The 24,031-nt window shown below is 40.6% G+C and overlaps 2 protein-coding genes across 2 annotated transcripts in view; both read left to right on the top strand.

Moving 5' to 3' along the window:
• The window catches only part of LOC118973800 (uncharacterized), a 37,507-nt gene that overhangs the window by 2,039 nt on the left and 11,437 nt on the right, over window positions 1–24,031 (top strand). The window contains exons 2-3 of the mRNA XM_037025846.2: window positions 66–4,888; window positions 8,483–8,654. Coding sequence (XP_036881741.2) covers window positions 68–1,213 — 1,146 coding nt within the window. The 5' untranslated portion in view covers window positions 66–67 and the 3' untranslated portion in view covers window positions 1,214–4,888; window positions 8,483–8,654. The remainder of the gene's footprint in view (window positions 1–65; window positions 4,889–8,482; window positions 8,655–24,031) is intronic.
• Window positions 3,138–22,884, top strand: LOC108387131 (uncharacterized). Its single transcript, XM_073226358.1, is given in 4 exon segments — window positions 3,138–3,142; window positions 4,323–5,093; window positions 20,516–21,065; window positions 21,067–22,884. Coding segments are annotated over 4 exon segments (1,647 nt in total). The 3' UTR covers window positions 21,388–22,884.

Below are 24,031 nucleotides of genomic sequence, written 5' to 3'. Positions count from 1 at the left end.
TTTTTTTTTTAAATGTCTTTATTCCAAATCAAAGTGATGGGAGGATCCATTGTTTTCTTTCCTAGATATGTGGAAAGTTGATGATCTTCTACCAGAACACCTACAAAAAGGAAGTACGGAGAATAGCCTTGTACAGTGGCCCAAACATAACACCTTTAAAGATTTTGTTCATCAGGATAGAAGTCACTCTGTGTTAAGGCAAAGTCATGGTATGTTTGACTCCCATGGAAAAAGTATAAAATCAGATTTAACTTTACTTAACCAGAGCAGAAGCTATGAAATAAATAATCCTGTTGAGCTTATGGGAGATGGGAAATCCTTTCTCCATGTTAAGCATGAAATTCAATTTTCTGAAAGCCAAAAACCTAGCACTCAGTATGGAGTCATCAAACATAAGAAGTCTCAAAAAATAGTGAAGATTCACGTATGCACTGAATGTCGGAAACCCTTCATCAAGAAGTCTTGGCTCACTGAACACCTGAAAACACATACAGGAGGGAAACCTCTTGAATGCACTGAATGTGGAAAAGCCTTCATCAAGAAATCACAGCTCAGTGTACATCAGAAAATACATACAGGGGAGAAATCATTCGTGTGCAGTGAATGTGGAAAAGGCTTCAGCCAGAAGGGAAGTCTCATGGTACATATGAGGATTCATACAGGTGAGAAACCTTTTTTATGCAATGAATGTGGAAAAACCTTCATCCAGAAGGGACATCTCATGGTACATCTGAGGATTCATACAAGTGAGAAACCTTATGTATGCAATGAATGTGGGAAAGGCTTCAACCAGAAGGCATACCTCATTGCACATCAGAGATTTCACACAGGAAAGACTCCCTTTTTGTGCAGTGAATGTGGAAAACCCTATTCCCGGAAATCAAGCCTCATTAAACATCAAAGAATTCACACAGGAGATAAACCCTTTAAATGCAGTGAATGTGGGGAGGCCTTTATTTGGAAAGCACAACTAGTTACACATCAGAAAACTCATAAGGGGAAACTTCATTCAGTCAAGAATCCTTCCTCAGAGAGTCACAGGTCATCACTGACCAGCGTTCCAAAAAAGAAAAATCTTGTTAATGTGGTGACTCTGCAAGTACCTTCTGCTGTCGCTCAGCCAGCACTAAACATGAGTGGGCTTCCAGCAAGTAGGAATGCAGCCATGCCAAATGGGCACTCTCAGGAGGATCTGGCCAAGACAGACACCTAATGAACGGCAGTGAGTGTGGTTGTGCCTTCAATGATCAATTACATCTTCTGTGTCTCAAAGAAGTAGGGAAAAATTCAAGAGACATTCTGTGTGGAAAAGGATTAAAGCAAAAATGTGTAGCTCATATTATGGGCGAAAAGCATATACTAAGAGATTATGTAAATCCTCATTCCATTAAATATATGCATTGAAAGAGAGGCACAATCTGTTAACTCTTAACAGTTACATCAATTTATTGTGTCAATAAAACAAATTAAGGAACCTGGAGTTCAATTAACTGGAGGAAATAAGTGAATTTTTACAATATATAAAATATGTTGTATCTGGAGTGTTGCTCTGATCAAAAAACCAGGAATGGGCTAATACCCGATTGGTACCATATGGGATATGTATAAATTATTTCAGTTTCCCCAGGTCCAGGTGACAGATTAATTGGAAACTGGGATGCCTGCCATAAACTTGTAGAAGATTGTATTATGCAGAGGAACTTATGAAATAGCACTGGATTATGTCAACTCATTTGTTTAGTATTTGTCAGATACTTTGCACTTGGTTCTTTTCCATGAGCTGAGGATATACTGGTTATCAAAACAGGAAAAGCCTGTGATGTGGTGAGTGCATTGAGTTAGTCCAGTTGTCTTTTAAGTGGTGACTCTACGTTTCAGCTTTATTTGGAAAGCACAGCTAGTTACACATCAGAAAACTCTTAAGGGAGAGAGACCCTATGGATGCAGTGAGTGAGGGAAATCATTTCAGGGGAAGTCAGTCCTCAAGAAACACCAGAAATTTCATTCAGTCAAGAATCCGTCCTCAAAGAGTCACAGGTCATCACTGACCAGTGTTCTAAAAAAGTGAGAGGATGTAAGTATCTGTTTTATGTGAAATGGACTTGAAGTAATTGGTTCAAGGGAATATGACAATTTATTATTGAATGAGTATATTATTTGGGGGGACTGGGGAAGGACTCTTATTAATGGTAATTAAGTACCATAGAACATAAGGTATTTTTAAAACGTCTTCTCATCTCCACACAAAATTGTACATTTTCAATTTTTAGTGCCTTAAATTTTAATGTAAAAAAAAAACTGAAGACCAATATGATGAAAATCAGTTCCTTAGCCTGCACTAACCACATTTCAAGTGCTGAACAGTCATACATGACTAGTGACTATAGAAGTGGACAGCACCGACACCGAGCAAAATGGTGAGACAATGAGAAATCTCTATCATTTCCATTATACCAGAAAATTATTTTGGAGAGTGCTGGTTTCCATGATTTTATAAAAGTTCAGTACATAGGGGAAACCCTAATTATATATAGATTTGGAGAGTGAGTAAATGAGCTAGTGAGCTAATCAAAGTATATTTTGTCATTGAAGGGAAACAGTTCTAAAGAGCCAGTTGTTGCTCCAAACTGTTTTCATTTAGGATCATAGAGACTTAGTAACTTATAAAGGGACAAAGCAAAAAAGGGAAATTATTCCTGGAACAAACAGAGGAAAAACCAAGATGAGAACCTCAGTCTAGATGGTGGACAGTATAGGAAGTGAGAGGAGGTGAGATCTTTTTGGAATATTTTGGAGATGAATCCTTATATTTGTCCACAGGCTTATTACCTAAATGAGTCTGCCATTTAAAGATCCTGGGTCCTTGGTGACCTGCTGAATTGAGACATGTGACTTTTGCTGTGTCCTTCATTCCTTCCTACTGTCCTGCGAGTGGGGTGTTTGCCTTCTCCTTTATCTCCTTTAGTTCTTTCCTGTTATTCCATGAGGATATAATATCCAGGTTACCAACAGTGAGTCCTAATTAGAGGAAGAGAAATGGAAATGTGCTGTGGCTCTCTCAGAACTTGGTTGAAATCTTGTGTCTGGGTAATTAACTCCTCCAGATATATCTTAAAACACTGTCACTGCAAGACACTATGACGTACTGAGGATACGCCAGTGAGCAAAACAGGCGAAGGAGCAGCATTTACAGACTTTATAATCTAGCAATGGAGACAGTAAATGGACTATAAAATACCAGGAAATGCTAAATCCAAAGAAAAATAAATAAGCCCTAGTAATTTACAGTAATGTGTATGTAGTAATGAGGGAGATTTCCCCCTTAAAAAATTTCTTAGCATTGGAATTTCTATATCAACCAAAATGCAAACAAAGTTGTATAATCTAAGTTGTCTTCTAAAAAGGATGTACAGAGGGGACCCCTCCTACACTGCTGCTGGGAAAGTAAGACAGTTCAACCATTGTGGAAAGCAGTGTGGAGGTGCCTCAAAAAACTAAGAATAGAAATACCATTTGATCCAGAAATTTCACTTCTAGGAATTTACCCTAAGAATGCAGGAGCCCAGTTTCAAAAAGATAAATGCACCCCTATTTTATCGCAGCACTATTTACAATAACCAAGAAGTAGAAGCAACCTAATCAGTAGATGAATGGATAAAGAAGATGTGGTACATATACACAATGGAATATTATTCAGCCGTAAGAAGAAAACAAATCCTACCATTTGTGACAACATGGATGGAGCTAGAGGGTATTATGCTCAGTGAAATAAGCCAGGCAGAGAAAGACAAGTATCAAGATTTCACTCAATCTGTGGAGCCTAAGAACAAAGCAAAAACTGAAGGAATAAAACAGCAGCAGACTCACAGACCCCAAGAATGGACTAACAGTTACCAAAGGGAAAGGGACTGAGGAGGGTGGGTGGGAAGGGAGGGACAAGGGGGAAAATGGGGCATTACGATCAGCACACATAATGTGGGAGGGGGGGCACGGGGAAGGCAGTATAACAGAAGACAAGTGACTTCATTGCATCTTGGTATGCTGATGGACAGTGACTGATGGGGGTACCTGGTGGGGACTTGGTAAGGGGGAATCCACATTATTAAATCCTCTCCTATTGCACCTTCTTAGCCTAAAATATTTCTTGAGTGTCGTGCTAATTTAGGAATGATGCCAAACAAGATAATAAAATACTTCATTTCACCACTCTGAAATGGCCTTTGTTTCGGGCAGCAGCCTCACTCCTCTCCCCTTCTGACTGGAGGACGCCACCTTCCAGCCCTCCTGGGCGTCGGATTCACGGAGCTCCGTCCTTGAAACAGGCCCGTGTCCAACCTCAGGCCGGCCGGCCTCCGCGCCTCTGCATCTCTCCAGGACGCGGCCTCCAGTGTTGCGTCCGGGCCTGACGGCACGAACTTCCTGGGCCATCCAGAAGCTCCTGGCGGCTTTAGCCCTGAGGACCTCCCTGTCGCCCCGCGCTGTACCCCCGGGAGGATGGCCGCCCCCCAGGGTGCGCCCCCTACAGGCCCGCGGGCGCTGCCATCCTCCCGTCTTGCCCAGAAGGCCGGATACGGCTCGCGAACACGTTGGCCTCGGATAGGCTCGGGCCTCCGAGCGTCCCGCACAGCGCTGCTGGCCGACGGCGAGGAGGGGTTGGCGGGCAAGGACGGGCGCGAGAGCGACTGGTTTCTCCTCCGCGGGCGGAGCCGCAGCCCCCGTCCGGGCCGCCGAGGACCGGGCCGCCCAGGGGGCGTGGCCACGTTACGTCACGGCCCGGCCAGGCCAGCCGCGCGCGCAAGGCGGGCTCCCGGCCACACCCGGAGCGTCCCTCGCGACCGCCAGGGAGGCGCCTCCGGCGCCGAGCCCCGGACCGGGCGCCGCTTCGGAAGTGAGTACGGCCTCTGGCAGCCCCGGCGGTCCTTGAAGCTCAGCGTCAGCGGGGCCCGCGAGGCCCGCGAGGCGCCGCTCTGGGGGTTTCTTTCAGTTCGGTCACCGCGGAGTCTTGGCTTCGGTGATCGGGCCCCTGGCGGCCAGTGTCGTTACAAGCGTACGGAGAGATTAACGGCCGACAGCCCGACCGTCAGGGTCTGTGGGTGTGAGTGGGCGCGTGGCCCTGCGACAAGAACTGCGGCGGTGGGTGGGTGTCCCTGTGGGGCCTGGACGTGAGGCCGCCCGGGGCGCGCCGTGTCGGCAAACGAGCGCCTCTGCTTCTGAATTCAGGCCAATGCTGGAGTCAGTTTTGTTGTTTGGTGGGAAGGGAGGCCAGTGCACGTCTGTGGGGAGGCCGGAGGCTGGGGCCTTGGAGACGGGTCTCTGCAGAGGAGGCAGGGAGAGGCTGAGTTTTAAGTTGACTGCTGGGGGCGGACGCGATACATTCGGTCAGCTGATCCAAATCCAGTTCCTGCCTCCCACTCTTTACTTCCCTGAAAATCTAATGAAAAACTCTTGTCTTGCCACCTAAACACTCTTGTCATTATCTAACAGTAGTCACATGTGACCTAGTGATGTGTCATAAAAGATGTGTTTTCTGCTTCTTGCCTCCAAGTTTACGGTGTTCTTGGATCTTTCCTTTCGGGATCCTTGTACACAAGTAAAAACACCATTGCCCTAAACCTGTGCCTGTGTTTAATTTTGTGCTACGTTCACGTTTAAAATGCTCTGTATAACACCAATATCATTTGATTTTATCACAACTTCTAATTATAAACATTTTTCCCAGTCTAACATGATTACGGACTTTCTTCATAGCATTACATCAGGCGGGTGAACCGGTGGCAGCGTTACTAGAGTCGCATTGAATGTATGCATTGATTTAGATAGGCTTGACTTATATATTTATACTTTTCTGAAACATTATGATTCTCTGCTTTTCCACGGTCTCCACCCACCTCCAACATTTATTGTGACTTTTTTCATGCCGCTCAGACATTTCTGATCATTCTTATTCCTAGGTAGTTTATACTTCTTTGCAATTTTATGTATTTTTTTAAATTACCTTCTCAGTTTTGTACTGCAGAAAAGTAATTTAATTGCTTGGTATCATTGAAAGTCAAAGTCTCAATGGATTCCTTTACATTTTCTAGTTGACCAGTTTTGTTAATCACAAATAATTCCAGTGTTATGAACAAGCCTGTCCTTTTAATAGTGGTTTTTCCCTTAGTTGCTGTGGAGGAAATGAAACTTTCTGACCAGGATTCTTGCCTGGTCTTAATAGCGCCCATTGTGTATGTAATAAGGCTGATGGCACATTTATGGGATGTTTAACCACAACAGAGCTGCTGGTCATGGGAGTACCTGCCCAGGGAAGGGCTAGTGAGGAAACACCCATTCTCTGCTCTGCGTGTGTTCTTGGTGTCCCCCAGTCACCAGAGACCTGCCCACAGAGTGATCCCGGAGCATGGGAGCAGGAAATTGGGGGGTCTGGGGGAGTGAGGAGACTGCCATGGAGTCCCGATGCCCCTGGAGAATTAAGCCTGAATGTGGGAGCAGAGAGCGAGGAGAGACTGAGACCTGCTGCATAGAGGAAGATGCTCGTGCTGGGGAGCAGAACCCGTAGCTGGCCTGGGGAGCGCATTTGAGCTGGCTGCGTGTACTGAGCTGCCTGTGACCACCGTGAGAATAGACGTGGTAACCTCCTTTCTCACCAACTTCTTGCCTTTGACTTTATATTCGGTTTCCATGAATGCATAGAGAACTTGCCCCGGCCGGAGAACCCCTTCCTCTAGAGCTAAAGCTGCATACCTTGAACTAGTCTTTCCAAAGGAGTTCATGAAATTAACTAATGTATCTAAAAGCATATATGAGGGGGAGGCATTTGCTAGACTAGTATTGCTGCCAGCAATCTGGACCAGCAAAGTAGCTGAACCTAATGTCCCTTCCACAAGTGGAAAAGTCTGGGTAGAGATAAATGACACATGGAGGGAAGGAGAAATTATAGTTGAGGGTAAAGGGATAAATAAATGGATCATGCAATGAAATAAATCCAACATTTTATTAATTCCTCACGGGAGGCTCGGAGCAAGAGAATAATATCCCTTAGCAAAAGCATGCCAGATGCCCTGAAGGGTGAAGCTCTGTGTTTGCCAAGACCACCTCTGCTTCTGGAACCTGACAAGGTTGAATGACAGCCTGCAAACGAGTTACATCGCTCTGGGAGAAACTCTGGTCATAAGATATGTTGACAAACTGGACCAATATTAAAATGTTTGCAAAAAAAAAATGTTTGTGATGACTTTATAGGACAAATGAGTTGTGTGTTTAAATCTGTCCCCACCCCCCACTGGCTTCTCCAAATGTTAGGCCTATTTGCCTTGGTACTATTGTTCTGTTGTATAGATGCTATACCAGATTTAAGTGTTGTGGCGGGCATGATCGTTTTGCTGTAAGGAATCTGTGCTTGAAGACCAGGGGGTGGACTGCAGTATAATGAGGCATAAGAAATACGTATCTGATCATATGACCAAATATATTCATTTCCTAGATATATTGGTCTTCATCCACAGTTCCTGAAACACTTCAGTCTTGAAGGTGAAATAGGTGTTTTGTCATGTCAATAAGAGACACCCAAGGGCTGGGACTGGAGGTTGAATCAGCCAATAGCCAATAATTTAGTCAATCATGACTATGCAATGAAGCCTTACAGAAACCCCTGAGAAGAGGGTATTGCTCTCTTGGATCCTGCTTCTCTGCCAGAGAAACTTCTCTGCTTTGGCCACCAGAGTGTTTCTGCGTGCCACAGAACCAGGCCCTAAGCTCCGCGAAGATAGAGGCACCTTTATTTGGGACCTTACCTTATATATCTCTTCATCTGACTGTTAACATCTATATCCTTTCTTAAACTGGTAAATGTGTTTTCCTGAGTTCTGTGAGCCGCTGTGTCAAATTAATCAAACCTAAGGGGGAGGTCGTGGGAACCTCCAATCTGTAGCCCGTAGGTCAGAGGCACAGGTCACAGCCTGGGGCTTGCCACCAGCATCTGGAATGCAGGTTGGTGGGCCGTCTTGTAAGACTGAGACCTTCACCTGGGGAATCTGGGTCTGTCTCCAGGCAGGTAGTGTTAGAATTGAGTTGAATTCTCGGCTGCCCTGCTGGTGTTCGAGAATTGGTTGGGGTGTGTGTGGGAGGACCGTGTTGCTTTCTCCATAAACTTCCCATCATGGGTGTTTGTTTCCCCAAGTCCAGCAAGAGCGAATCACACGGCGGTCTTAAGACATCATCTTAGATAATGCAACATACTTACAGGAGTGAGATCGCTTCACCTCTGGTGTGTTCTGCTAGCTAGAAGTGAGGCACAGATCCCATCCACACTCAAGGGGAGTAATTTATTCCGTTTTCTGGAGATTAGAATATAGGTATCTTTGGGGCAACCGGCGGGGGTTGGAGGGGGATGATTCTGCCTATCCCAGCACCTATAGCAACATTGACAAGGTGTGTGGCCCAAAGGAATATACCATTTAAAGTGAATTTGTTTTCGAGTCCTTAGGGTCATGGGAAGGAAGTTCCAGGACCAGGAGAGCATCATTTGTGGGGATACTATTAATTTGACATGTGAGACCTTTGACCAGAATTGGAGTGACAATCTAGAAGGGTAAAAAGAATGATCCCAGTAACTGGCCATTTTCTAAGAACAGAAGAAAATGACCAACAAGGTCCAGGTGAGTTTTACATATTTATTTATTTCCCCCTTTTTTTCTTGCTGTATTTATTTGTGGAGACTTAAAAAATTTATTTGATCAATGGGAAAAATATACATTGATAAAAGCTTGAATCTGAAAAAAAGTAAATAACCATAATGTCACTATCAAGGCAAACTTGGAAATAAGTGCAGGTCATAGAATCTGCTCAGAATTTTAAAAATCAGAATAGTAAAATGGTTTAATTAGGTTGTGTGGGTTGCTATCCATAGATGATTCTGTTTCTGTGGGAATTGTTTGCCTTTCTTGTTATCTGTGGTGCATGCACAGCTCACTAAATCTAAACGGAGATCTGTTTCTTGTTATCTCTACCCCCTCATTGCCTGGTGCCAGGGAAGACTTGCCCCAGCAACCTGGGGGCAATTACATTCCTGGAGTAAAGCATGTTAATCATTGTGTCTAGAAACTTGTTAACCCCCTCAAGAATGTGATGCCTGATCAGTAAATATGAGAGGTGCTTTTCCAGCACCACTCTTGAGCTAGTGAGCCTTGAGGCCCCTGGCTGGCCCACTCAGGTCTTCGATATGTCACCGCGTCGCCTCCTTTGTCTTCAGGATGGAGACGGGGAGGAGGCCGACAGGTTGAGCTACCAGATTATATCCAATATTTTTGGCAGCCAGTTCCAACAAGAGAGATACAAAATGTTATATGATTTGCATTATTTTTACAGAGAGAGTAGATCATTTCCTCAGATAAGTAAATATTTCCTGACACTGAAGTTGTAATAAATTCTTGATGGCCCTTCCTACAGTGGACAGTGGCCCGAAGAGCAGCTTTCTGGTATATGTAAGAAGTTTCCTGTGGCTGTTTCTCTTTTTCCTGCTCATGCGTGTGTGTGTGTTGTACACACATTAATACTTTCATACTGGAGTGTAACATACATAAAGTGAATTTTTATACATTTGTATACCTGTATGACTACTACACAGGCCAAGATAAACCATTTATTGAACCTATAAATGAGTAATATACAAGCCATTTGTGAAATACACAGAAACAGTATAGAAATAAACAAAGCAAAAAAGAAGAAATTTGCCCTTTCACACTACACTCATCACTTAGGAGAGAAAGTCATTGTTAATGGCTTAGTCTGGTTTTATTAACATTTATATGCACATGTATATACACACACATTACACACACACACTCTGAAAATATTTTTCCATTACCAGGATCATAGTAAACATATCACTGCTTGGTTTATTCTATAGCAACCTGCCCTATAGAACTTCCCATTGAATGTACATGGATCTACTTCATTGCATTTAGGGATTGTGTGATATTTCCTAGCATGGATATGCCTTAATTTATGGAAAAGTACATTCTAGTGGTTTAAATTTCCTTTTTCTGTTATGAACAATGAAGCCATGACATTTCTTTAAAATACATCTTTCTGAATATGTGTGAAGGTTTTTAGGTCAGATTCCTAAGAGTGAAATCTGAGTCAAATGGTACCTGGACTTAAATTTGCTGTGGTCACTACATAATTGCCTTTCTAAAAGTCTTCAACACTCCATCCGATTTAAGAAAGTCCCTGTTTTTCCTACGTCCTTGCCATTATTTAATGTATTGGCTTTTAAATCTTACAAATATGCAATATAAAAGCTATCAATTTTGAAGGTGGTAGAGCCTAGTGTTTGAGCTGTATGGTCATATTTCCTCACTCATATTTTGTCTTGGCCCATGGTTACCTAGACGATCTTCTAGTCAATCCTGCCGTGGTCCTGTCTTAATCTGAAAAATGGGAATTACAGGAGAATTTACATGAGAGGACTATTGTGAAGATTAGATAAAGTAATACATCTCAGAGTTTTTCAACATCAGCACTGTTGACTCTTTTGACAAAAGAATTCTTTGTTGTCCTTTTGGTGGACACTGTGGGTATCCTGTGCATCACAGGGTGTTGAGCGGGGTCTGTGGTCGCTGCGCATTAGTTATCAGTAGCACCTCCCACCAGCTGTGACCCCGAAAAGGTTTGCAGACATCGCCATATGTCAAACCATCTCTGTTTGAGAGCCCTGGTATGTACATAGTAGTACAGACATATATAAAATATATCTTAGAATATAGTGTCTGTCACTTTAGAAGGGCTATCAGAATGAGTTTTACTACTTTTAATTAGTAGATTCAGAGAGAGGAAAACTGCAGTCCAGGCCCTTCTCTCTTTCTTGCTCGGCAGAAACAAAACCAGCCCCTCCCCCTCCCCTCTCAGGTGCAGGTAAGCCCTCCGTTGCCCAGGTAATTACCCACTGATATGGAGATGAACTTCTCTCTACACCCCCCACAAGGAATGATGCAAATGCACTAAAGCCGTACCTCTCTCCACCCCTGAATGCCCATTGATACACATTTGCACTAAAGCCAGGCAAGATATTCTGGAACTACTACAATTTTACCTACACTGTTATTTTCAGTTGCATTATTACTGGTGATGTTGAACATACTTTAATGTATTTATTAACTATTTGCATTTTCTGAATTACCTAATCAAATCCTTTGTGCAGATTTGTTTTTTTCCAGTCTCAAAAAATATATATAGGTTTCAGGGATATTAATCTTTATCTGTTTTTTGTAAGACATTTTCTAGGTGGTCATTATTAGTGTGCTCCTAAGCTATTCGTTTCTGCATGTTCTTCTTATTTCTGGGCACAAAATATTTACCAAGATAGACCACATTTCTGAGCCATAAAACCAATCTCAATAAATGTAAAAGGATTCAGATCTGCCAACTTGCTATTTGCTTTCTACTTGTCAAAGCTATTCTTTGTTTCCTGCTTTCTCTTTTTCTGCCTTCTTTTGTATTAATTAATATTTTTATTTTCTTTTATCTTCATTGTTGGCTTACTGGTGATACATGTTAGTTCTTTTGTGTGGTTGATTTTATAGTTAACTTGTCATGGTCTACAAGTAATATGCCACTTCATTCATAGTATAAGAACTTTACAAAAGTGTGCTTCAATTTCTTCTCTGTCTCTATTTTATAGACATATATATATTTATGGATATATATCAACATATATCATTTTCATTTTACTTCTTCATATTTTAGAAATCCCACAGTATATTATTCTTGTTGTTTTAAATAATCAGTTGTCATCTAATGGTATATAAAAAATAAAACATTTTATATTTATACGTATTTTTCATTTCTGCAGCCCTTCATTCATGCAGGTAGATCTAGATTTCCATCTGAAGGATGTCCTTTACCATTTTGCTAGCACGTCTGCTGATGATGAATTCCTTTAGCTTTTGCACATCTGAAAGAGGTTTTGTTTTGCCTTCAATTTTTTTTCTTCCTTTTTTACTTACATTAAATACAGTTTTGCCTTCATTTTTGAAAGATATTTTTATTGGGTGTAGAATTCTAGGTTGGAAGTTTTCTTATTTCAGCTGTGTAAAGATGTTTTTCCATTATCTTCTGACTTGTATTGTTTACAGAAGTCTACAGTTGTCCAATTTGTTGTTGTGCATACAGTGAATCTTTTCTCTGGCTTTTTAAAAATTTTGCTCTTTGGTCTTTTTTCTCTTTCCTAATGAATAGTTTCTATTGTTGTATCTTCAAGTTCACTGGTCTTTTCATCTGCAGTGTCTAATCTGCTGTTAATCACATCCAATGAGTATATGTTTACCCCAGACTTCTTTTTTTTCATTTCTGGAGTTGGAATTGGGATTATTTTATATTTTCCATATTATTCATCATCATGTTCATGCTTTCTCTACCTTCTTAAACATATGTGTATAGTTTTTTATTTAATGGCCTTGTCTACTAATTTTGTTATGTATATCATTCTGGTTTCTGTTGATTCTCTCTCTTCAACCTCCACACTATTGACTTTTTTGACAAAGAATTCTCTGTTGTGGGAATGGGTCATATTTTCTTTTCACATATCTGGTTATATTTCATATGATCTGGTCATATCACATGTCTGTGTATGAGGAATTGTACATTTCTCACTGTTGGATGATGGATTATTTTTTTATTCCTTTAAGTATTTTTGAGTTTTGTTCTTGGATACAATATAATTTACCATGCCAGTGTTTTTCAATGGAAGGGAGGCTATGGGTACTATTGACATTTTGAGCTTGACATTTCTTCCTGTTGCAGGATTGTCATATGCTTTATAGGACACATAATACCGTGTGTCCCGTTTGGGAGCCACTTGTATGTATGTGTGTGTGTATATATATATATATATATATATATATATAAGTACAGATATATAATACCATAAGGCCCCCATATGAAACATCCTTACACATTTCCATATCCCCCTTTGGCATGTCACCTAAAGCCTGGAACAAGACCAGGATGTCTAGTGACACGACATTGTTTGGAAATACTAACCAAAGAAAGAGATAAAAGAGAAGTAAATTTGGAAAAGAGGAGGTAAATTTTTTCATACTTAAAGATAATTTGCTTAAATACATGGAAAAATATAGAAGAATCACCACAACCTTACTAGAAACAATAGGGGAAAATATCCGTGTATAATATTAAGATAATACTTGTATAAAATTCTTAACAGTTATTTCACTTGGCACTTTGAAAATATTGTTTCATTCTTTTTCTGGCTTCCATTGTGGCTATTGAACGCTACTGTCAATAAATTGTATTTATTATTCTGTTGTCAGGTATCTGTCTTGGATAATTTTGAAAGATGCCTTCCATAGAATAAGCCTATAATAAATTTTCTCTTTGAGTTTGGTGTTCTGCATATTTACTTCTGCTTGTCTAAGAGTAGATTTCTTCTCCTTTATCCTGCTTAGAATTTTTTGGTTTCCTCATTCTGAGGTTTGTTGTCATTTATCAGTTCTAAAAGAAAAAATCTCTGCCCTTATAACATTATTTCAATTTTTGTATTTTTCCCACAAACTCTCAAGAGAGTAAATTCAGCATTCTCACACTCTTTCATATCTCTCAACCACCTTTGTATTTTCCACTATTGTCTTTTGTACTTCATATGTGTTGTCTGGTTCATGGATTGTCTGTCATTTGCATCAAACTTGTTGTCATTCTATAGGTTGAATTCCTAATTCCAATTAGCATGTCTTTTTTATTTTGAGAATTCATCTTTGTTTCTTCAAATTAGCCACTCATCCTTTTTAATAGTCTCTCTTATACCTTTCCACATATTAACCATACCTTATTACAATTTCAGCATCTTTAGGTCTTTTTGTTGAATTCTGCTTTTATTATTTCTGTTCAACTTGCACACAGTGAAGGCTCCTTGAGGGCAGGAATATGAGTGTTCATTTCGATACCACCTGCGTGTATTTCAGTGCACATATAGACGCAGACAGCAAACCCACTCAGGTTGATAAGAGATTTTAATGACTACATTTTAGAAAATGTTCTGAATTATCAAGTGAATGGATGACTGAATAGTAGCAAGATGTCTATATAAGACTTCCCTTTCTACCACAATATATAATGTGGTGGAGTTACATATATAGGTAGATCTATACAATGGAAGTGGTAAGAGTAGGTTTCTATATATCACTTCCAAACCAAAATAATAATCCCCTCAGATGAAAGAACTTATTACTACAGGGATCATTGTTATTTGACAGTGTAGCTGTGGAATTCCCCTGGGAGGAGTGGAGGCTGCTGGGCCCAGCTCAGAACGACCTCTACCAGGATGTGATGTTGGGGAACTGCAGCAACCTAGTGTCGCTGAGTAAGGATTGCGCCCCTGGTTTGCCCAGGGAGCCCAAACTGTATTCTTTCCTATCTCAACTGTGGAATGATTTTGGGGGTATCTGAAGTGCTGAATAATGTGAGAGACCGTCAAACATTTTCTGCAAAGGGCCAGACAGAAAATACTGTAGGCTCTGTAGGCTGCCTACTGTCTCTGCAACATCTTCATAACTCTTTTAAAATGCAAAAACTATACTTACTTACTGCCGTGGAACATCGTTTGCTGACTCCTACCTAAGACTTAAATTTTGTAAGTGATCAGTATTTATTTTCCTTTCTGGTCCCAGACAAAGGGTATATTTCCATACTCCTCTAAGGGAAGGCTCTTTTCCAAAGTCAGTTGTACAATCTGTAAAAGATATCATTTAACAATGTTCATATCTCATGCCTAAATATGTGTTTCCAAATATTCTGTTATTTTTCATGAATAGGGTATCAAAGTACCCAACCAATTGATATCTTCAAATTGGAGTAAGGAGAAAAGCCACGGATAGGAAAGGAAAAAATCCATGGTCAGTTTTCCAGGTGAATTAGTGAAGGGCATCTAGGTAGAAGGGAACGGAAGTAAGTATCTAGATTCACGAAGGCCTCATACCTTTGGAGTAGTGCTGAAGTGACTCATCTTGGAGTTTCTAGAGTGTTAATGGTCTCTAAAGATACCTAAACAGAGCTCCTGGTCATTACTCTCCTATGTTAATATTAACTGCTTAATCATTTAGAGGAAGACGCTCTGTGTTCTCGCCTCTAGATTTGATCCTGATTTACGTCATCTAGGATCTTGATGGTTCTGCTAAGATTTTTTTTCTCTTAGAATTTTCAAGTCTTTCTCTTCACTGCCTGCCGTAGCACCATCACATGCTCCCTCTTGCTTGGGAATCCAGTCCCCCTTGCCTCTCTGCAAAGAGAACTTGGAATCCATCAGTTTTCTGTGAACTAGTGAACCTTCCTGCCCCACTGGGTAATACTGATGCCTCTCCCTAGCATCCAGCTCCCCCTTGGATGCTGTGTCCCCATGGTAACCTGGTCTCTTCATATGCATGTATTTGTTTCCTCATTCTGGATGTGTAAATATGAGATAAAGCAAATGTAGCAAAATGTTAACTGTAGAATCAAAGAGTAGATATATGACTGTTCACTGTATAATTCCCTGTCATCCATATGTCTGAAAATTCTTAAAATGGTAAGGGAAGAGTTGTTAAGTGTAATTTTCAGAATAAATTATGTGGAAATAAAGGAATTCACTCAAAACAAAAAATTCACAATCATAGGTCCCACCTGAAATCAAACCATAAAACTCACTCATACTTTGCTGACTTTACATGTATTTCCTGAATCAGATCTTTTTCTTAACTTATCTTAGATGTTATTCTTGGTTTAATTTCTCTAGTCTAAATGATCCTATGTATTACCCTATTACCAACTATATAATAAATTCCACTGTGATCAAGAGACTCAAAGATAAAATACCTTGCTTATGAAGCACTTTCTCTCCATTCTCTAAATTCAAAGTCAGCTTTATTTAAACCAGTCAGGACTCCTCCAAACTGTGATTGTTTCATTGATTCAACAGGTATTTTTAGTGCCTACTATGAGCTTCTATGTAGTATACTTTATATTAATGTACCTATAGCAGAGAGTAAAAGAGATTAAGTTCTAATTCTCATAGAGGTTGTATTCTAATTGGGAGGTACACAAATATGAAAATTTCTGGTGGTTAACTAGAACAATAAAGAACAATAAAGGGGGATAATAAGTGTCAGGCAGGGCCTGATGTTAGATTGCACAGTGGGCAGAAAATGCTTCTCTGCTCTGCTGAGGTGGCTGAAGTGAGGGATGGCCCCCATGTAGGTCTGGAAGGAGCACGCTAGCAGAGGCAGTTCCTGAGGGAGAGGTGTGCTGGGCATGTTTAGGGCTATCCAGGAGGCCTCTGTGGATAGAGTGAGAAAGAGGGAAAGGGATAGGACATGCAGGGTGCTGCAGGCCATCTTAAGGACTTGGGACTTTTTTCATAATGACATGAGAGCTATTAAGGGGTTGGGGCAAGGAGGTACATGATCTGGCTTAGGTTTTTAAAAGATGTTTAGCTTTAGACTGTGTGATATGTTTTTCATATACAACAATACTATTATACACAGCAATAATAGTATTGTACATGGCAGTAAAGTAGTTTAACCGCGTTCAGGTTCCCGGACCTGATTCCAATCTGTGTGTGTGTGTGTGTGAGAAGAGTTCCTGCCACACATACTACCAAGCAGTTCTCAAACACCAGCAGGGTGCCCAAGAACTCAATTTTGATACTACCTGCCTGGAGACAGTGCCGATTCTCCAGGTCAAGGGCTCCATCTGACAAGACCACCCTCCACCGTTCACTCCAGATGCCGGTCGCAAGCCCCCAGCTGTTTCCTGGGCTTCTGACCTACCGGCTACAGATTGGAGGCTCCCACGACCTCCCCCTTAGGTTCAGTTAATGTTTTAGAATGGCTCCCAGAACTCAGCAAAACACTTACCTTTACTATTTTAATAAAGGACACAAGTTAACAGCTGGATGAAGAGAGACACAGGGCAAGGTCCCCAGTAAAGGAGCTTCTCTCCTCAGGGAGTGTGGGGCCCGGCTCGGGGGCACGTGGAGGTGTTCTGGTTCTCCAAGCGTATATACTCTCTCTCTGATGGAGAACAGGGTCCAAGTGAGAGATAAGCTCTTCTCAGGGAGTTTTGTGAGCGCTTCATTGAATTGTCATGATTGACTAAATTATTGGCCATTGACTGATTCAACCTCCAGTGCCTGCTCTTGGGTGGGGGTCCAACAGTCTCATTTACATGAAAAGACACCCATTTCACTTTTAAGACCTGCAGTGTTTTCAGGAACTGGAGATGAAGACAAAACATACCTGGGAAATAGATATTTTGTCATATTAGTGACAAAATATGTATTTCTTATAACTCATTATGAATCACAAGCTGAAGGAGAGATGTAAATGGCATGGGTGCAGATAGCTGGCTAGCTAGGAAGCTACTGCAGTACTCCCGTTAAGGGATGATGTTAGTTTGGTCTTAGGTGGAAGCAGTGGGATTCACAAGAAAAAGGAAGACTTGTGATGAGTGTAAAAGACTAAGGTGACAGAATTAGCAAATAGATGGGATATCGCCAATGAGAAGAAGAGTGAAGATGACGTTTTATGGCTTAAGCAGATTATGGAATGGAGTGACCATTTACTGACCTGGGGTAGATGAATGGCAGAGTAGCAAATGGAGGAGAGAGAGTGTGTGTGTTTGTGTGTGTGCGTTCATGCGCACGTGTGTGTGTGTGCATGCATGCGTGTGTGCACATTTAATAGCCCAAAATAAGAAACCTATCTTGTTTTGAATAAAGTAGATGATGGAGTCCAAGAGACTTTGTGTGGATTTGGGAATATACAATTTAAAGTAGAATATTTGATAGATTGGTCCAAAGCAGTAAGCTGTCAAAGGCCATTATTGATGTTATTTATTGAGAACCTGGTAGAATGGAAACTGGGCATATCTTGAAGTACCAACATTTGGCCAGGCTGATTACTCTAAATGATAGAGATAGTTGGTTTTGCTTGGTTTTTCTTTCATTTTAGGCAACCCTGCTTTTGATGCCAGGGTTCTTGTTTGCAGAGTCAAAGAATGAACTTAGCAAACACTTAAGGTAGGAAAGCCAGGGAGAGGCTTTTATTTAAAGGTAAAATGAGAAGACAGAGCTGCTGGCTCACACCAGGAGGGGACAGGAGAGCCCGAGGTGGTGCATTGTCTAGGGGATTTATAGGCAGTTGAGGATTTTTGGGAACGTGAAAAAGGGCTTAGGGGTGTGGACTTGTTAAAAGTGGTCTTAGAATGTTCGTCCTTGATGAGACACTAAGTCCCTTTTAGCATGCTAAAGTGAATCTTACACATGATTATAAATGATTAGCATAACAAAAACATGGACTATACTGAGATACTTTACTTTATCTGGGAAATATTAACTGATCTCACTGAAGAACGACTTTAGAGCTTAATGTTTAACATGGAGTTTTGGTAGGGGGTTTCCTTGCATGTTGTTACACTTCTCTGACTAATTATCTTGCCTTGCTTTTCCCAGAGGCCCTCACCCTGTTCTGATTACACTCACAGTCCCTGTCCGCTTTCACCTGGATGGTTCTAGGTGATATCATCAATGGTTCTAAAATAAATGGAAGATTAAACCCAGGATTCTTGATCCAGGATGAGGACCCCTTAATTGATGGATGCCAGATATGTGGCAACCAAGACATAAATAAAGAACTCAGGAAAGCATCATTGGAAAGAAGAGGATTTGGGCAATGAAACAGGAAAAAAAACCCCAGCTGCTATAGTCTGTGCAGTTCCATTATTTTGGATCTGGTTGGAGAAAGTGACAGTTCGGCAGCGCTCTGTCCATAGGTGCTGGTGTGGGTGACACTAATATTTCCAGAATATCTCGCCTGGCTTTAGTACATCTGCATATCAGTAGGGGTTCAGAGCTGGAAATAAGTACGGCTTTAGTGCATTTTCATCATTCCTCAGGGGTGGAGAGAAGATCATCTCCATATCAGTGGGTGATTACCTGGGCAACAGAGGGCCTATCTGAACCTGAGAGGTCAGGGGTGAGGGCTGGTTTTGCTTCTGCCAGAGCAGGAGAGAGAGAGACGGCCCCGGACTGCAGTTTGTAAGCAAGAAACGGGTTTTAAACTTTATTTCTCCCTTTGACTGATTTTGGTTTTAGAGGTATTTTGCCCTGGGATTTCCTCTCCCTGGACTTACAGATGGCTTAGATGGTTCTTGGCCCTAATTTTAAAATCCACATGGATGATCTTATTTCTCATTTATGAAAATAATCTCAGTTAAATAAGAAGTTGGAACATTGACTACAGGAATTTTCCCCACATAAAAGAAGGGCATTTTAGGAAAATTAATTTGGTAGAAGTATATTGAATTAATAAAAGAGACTTGATTCAGGAGCAGGATGACCAACAAAAGAAATTTCGCCTTTTGAACTGTCTTTACCAGAATTTGTTCAAAGTAAATATCTTTGCCAATATTATTTCCCTGGGCATGTGGCACTGTCTGTTCCTTCTGGAAGGGCCTTCATTCTCTGTGAATTTCCACCTAAGACCCTAAATATTGGAATATATAAAGACTTGAACCTGAGCCATGATGTTTCTGGTTTTTAACTCTCCCTAAGAGATATTATCTCATCATTTCTGCTTCATCCTCTTTCCCCATTTTTCAAGGATCTATTTGGAGGGCAGCCAAAACTTTACTAATTGGGAATTATCTATACCATTGATTCTGTATCATCTGATGTTTTATGTGTTCTGGCTTTATTTCATTGTTTCCTCTCATGCCCAAGACATAAATTCGCACTTAATGTTTCTTCCATCTAATAGCAAAATTATTGCAAAGAGCTTGTCAAAACAATGTTTTAGAAATTTTATTCCATCACATGATTGTGAAAGAATTAATATTTTTCCTAAAATTGGAGGTCATCATATGCAGTGGCCCTTGGGAATTCAGACAAGCTTAAAAATATGGAAAGATGTCATAAATACATTTCATCTCCAAATATTTTTCATCTGCTCAGAAATTTTGTTACTTTAAGACAAAGACATGATAAATATGAACTAAACTCTAGATTTGGTGAACCAAAATAAAAACTGTGCATTGAAAAATCTTGATAAGTTTAATAGATATGAGAAATCATTTCTTCATACTAAACATGAAAAATGCTACACTAGAATTAAATTCAGTAAATATGGAAACACCATCAGCACTAATTCACATCTTGTTATATATCAAAGTGACAAAGGAAAGAAATATCATGAATGTATTGAATGTGGTAGAACCTTCATCAGAAAGTCTCTGCTCACTGAGTTCAGAGAACTCATACAGGAGAGAAATCCCATGAATGTACTCAGTGTGGGGAAGGCTTTATGAGAAAGTCTCTGCTTACTGAACATTAGAGAACTCATATAAGAAAAAAGCCCCATGGATGCAGTATATGTGGGAAAAATTTATCCAGGAAGTTTTAGCTTACCGCACATAAGAGAACTCATACAGGAGAGAAAACATATCAATGCCTCAAATGTGGTAAAGCCTTCTGAAGGAAAGCAGAGCTCACTGTATGTCAGCTAACTGAAAGGGGAATAAAGCCCCATGGATGCAGTGAGTGTGAAAAAGCTTTCTCTAGGAAGTCTCAGGTCATTGTACATCAGAAAATTCACACAGGAGAGAAATCCTATAAATTCAGCAAATGTGGAAAAACCTTCATCCAGAAGGGCAATCTGCTTATACATCACTGAACTTACACTGGAGAGCAGTCGTATGGATGCAATGAATATGGTAAAGCCTTCAATCATAAGTCATGTCTCGTTGCACATCAGGGGTTTCACACTGGAAATGCTCCCTATGTATGCAGTACATGTGGGAAATCCTGCTTTCAGAAGTCAGGTCTCATTAAACATCAAAGAACTCATACAGGAGAGAAACCCTATGAATGCAGTGAATATGGGAAAGTTTACTCCACCAAGTCAATACTTAGTAGACATCAGAGAATCCGTACCAGAGAGAGGCCTTATGGATGCAGCAATTGTGAGAAAGGCTTCTCCCACAAGCCATGCCTCATTAAACATGAGAGAACTCATATGAGAGAGATGTGTGGATTCCATCAAGTTGGAAAATCATTCTTTTGGGAATCACATTTCATTATGTACCACAGATACTATACAGGAGAAAAATCATGTTAGAAGAGTGACTGGGGAAATGCCCTCTCTTGTAATCCAGCCGCCATCAAACATTGGTGGGTTCCTAGCTGAGAAGAATGTAGTCTTTGTTGGACAGTGTGTTACCAGATGTGCACTCTCAGGAGATACCATAGAATTTGCACATGAGAGAGACCTGATCAATGCAATAAATGTGGTAGTTCCTTCAGTAACCAATTATGTCTTCTTTTATGTCATGGGAAACATACAGGGATAATTTGATACACTCTGTAGAAAAGCCTTGATCAGAGCTTTAGCTTATTTGATAGTTGAAAACTTTTTAGACACCCTTATGAATGAAGTGATAATGGAAAGATATACCTCATTAAATATCAGTGGCTCTTAGTAGGTTGAATTATAGTGAACTTGACTTAAAAATCACCAATATATTCACTTAGGAAGATGTTTTTAGGAAGGCAATTGGTTCAGGCCCCTAAGACTACTCTCTAAGTTGATTATTCTCTAAAATGATTCAAGGGGATTATGCTCCCCAACTTCAAGCTCTACTACAAAGCCACAGTAATCAAGACAATTTGGTACTGGCACAAGAACAGACCCACAGACCAATGGAACAGACTAGAGAGCCCTGATATAAACCCAAGCATATATGGTCAATTAATATATGATGAAGGAGCCATGGACATACAATGGAGAAATGACAGTCTCTTCAACAACTGGTGTTGGCAAAACTGGACAGCTACATGTAAGAGAATGAAACTGGATTATTGTCTAACCCCATACACAAAAGTAAACTCGAAATGGATCAAAGTCTGAATGTAAGTCATGAAACCATTAAATTATTAGAAGAAAACACAGGCAAAAATCTCTTGAATATGAACATGAGCAGCTTTTTTTCTGAATGCATCTCGAGCAAGGGAAATGAAAGCAAAAATGAACACATGGGACTACATCAAACTTAAAAGTTTCTGTACAGCAAAGAGAACAAAAAGGCATCCCACAGTATGGGAGAATATATTCGTAAATGACATATCCAACAAGGGGTTAACATCCAAAATATATAAAGAACTCACACGCCTCAACACCCAAAAAGCAAATAACCCGATTAAAAAATGGGCAGAGGATATGAACAGACACTTCTCCAAAGGAGAAATTCAGATGACCAACAGGCACATGAAAAGATGCTCCACCTCTCTAATTATCAGGGAAGTGCAAATAAAAACCACAATGAGATATCACCTCACACCAGTTTCAAAAAGACTAAGAACAACAAATGCTGGCGAGGATGTGGAGAAAGGAGAACTCTCCTACACTGCTGGTGGGAATGTAAGCTAATTCAACCATTGTGGAAAGCAGTATGGAGGTTCCTCAAAAAACTAAAAATAGAAATACCATTTGACCTGGGAATTCCACTCCTAGGAATTTACCCAAAGAATTTCTCAGATTCAAAAAGACATATGCTCCCCTATGTTTATTGCAGCAATATTTACAATAGCTAAGATATGAAAGCAACCTGTCCATCAGTAGATGAATGAATAAAGAAGATGTGGCACATATACACAATGGAATACTATTCAGCCATAAGAAATAAACAAATTCTACAATTTGCAGCAACATGGATGGAGCTGGAGGATATTATGCTCCATGAAATAACCCAGGCAGCAAAGGACAAGTACCAAATGATTTCCCTCATTTGTGGAGCATAACAATAAAGCAAAACTGAAGGAATAAAACAGCAACTGACTCACAGACTCCAAGAAGGGACTAGTGGTTACCAAAGGGGAGGGGCCAGGAGGGTGGGTGGGGAGGGAGGGAGAAGGGGATTCAGGGGTATTATGATTGGCACACATGGTGTGGGAGGAATCATGGGGAAGACAGTGTAGCACAGAGAAGGCAAATAGTGACTCTGGCATTTTACTACACTGTTGGGCAGTGTCTGCAGTGGGGTAGTGGGGGGGTGCGGTAATGGGTGAATGTAGTAACCACATTGTTTTTTTCATGTGAAACCCTCATAAGAGTGTTTATCAGTAATACCTTAATAAAAAAACCTCATTAAAAAAAAAAGAACAGCCACATGGGAAAGACTAAATCTAATGTTACTGTATCCTCTTTTCTACAACCTTCCTCAATTCCTAATGTAAGGAATTAAAATCAGTTCATAAATTTTCAAAAAATAAAAAAAGAAAATAAAATGCTTCAAAACTCAAAAGCTGCTATACATATGTTACAGTGTATTATAATGAAGAGATGAAGAGATTAAAATTAGCAAATGTGAAAAGTCATCAGAAAAAACAGTTAATGATCACACTATTGGTTTTAGGTTTTGGTTGGTTTTGGTTGGCTCATTATTTTTCATTAGAAATGAAGATGTCAAGAAGCTTTGAAAGGTCATAAAATAAGCAAATGTCAAAGGTGCACACGGCAGAATCCAGAAGAAACCATGCACATACTATCAATTGTCCTCTCTCAGTGGAGTTGTATGGACATTGCTTAACTCTTCCAGCAATGATGTGACAGCACGTATAGAATATTTCCAACCTGAGAAACTCACCCGAGTCTTAGTGCCCAGGGTTTTTATTGGGGGTTAAATAGGCATGGAGTAGCTACATGACTGACCGTAACTTCTCGCATGCCAGTTCCCAGAGATCAAACTGATAGAGCATGGCCCAGAGCCTCAAGCAAATAACATGCTCACCAAAATTCACTTTGTTAACATGAACTGTTTGCCATGGCCCAAAGCTCACGTATACAAACACACTTATCAGGCAGTATGTTCCAAGGGCTTAGACTTTCCTCCTAGGTAGCAGTCAAGGGTCAGTTCTTTCTTTGCAATGTGCAGGTTTTGAACTTTCCAAACCTGCCAAATCAAGGCTTTATTGTAACCACATGAACAGAACAAGGTT

Source organism: Manis javanica, chromosome 17 (genome assembly GCF_040802235.1).
Source record: "Manis javanica isolate MJ-LG chromosome 17, MJ_LKY, whole genome shotgun sequence".
In the NCBI taxonomy this organism is placed as follows: Eukaryota; Metazoa; Chordata; class Mammalia; order Pholidota; family Manidae; genus Manis; species Manis javanica.
Note: the sequence above shows the minus strand (reverse complement) of the source record. Positions and strands in the feature narration are given on the sequence as shown.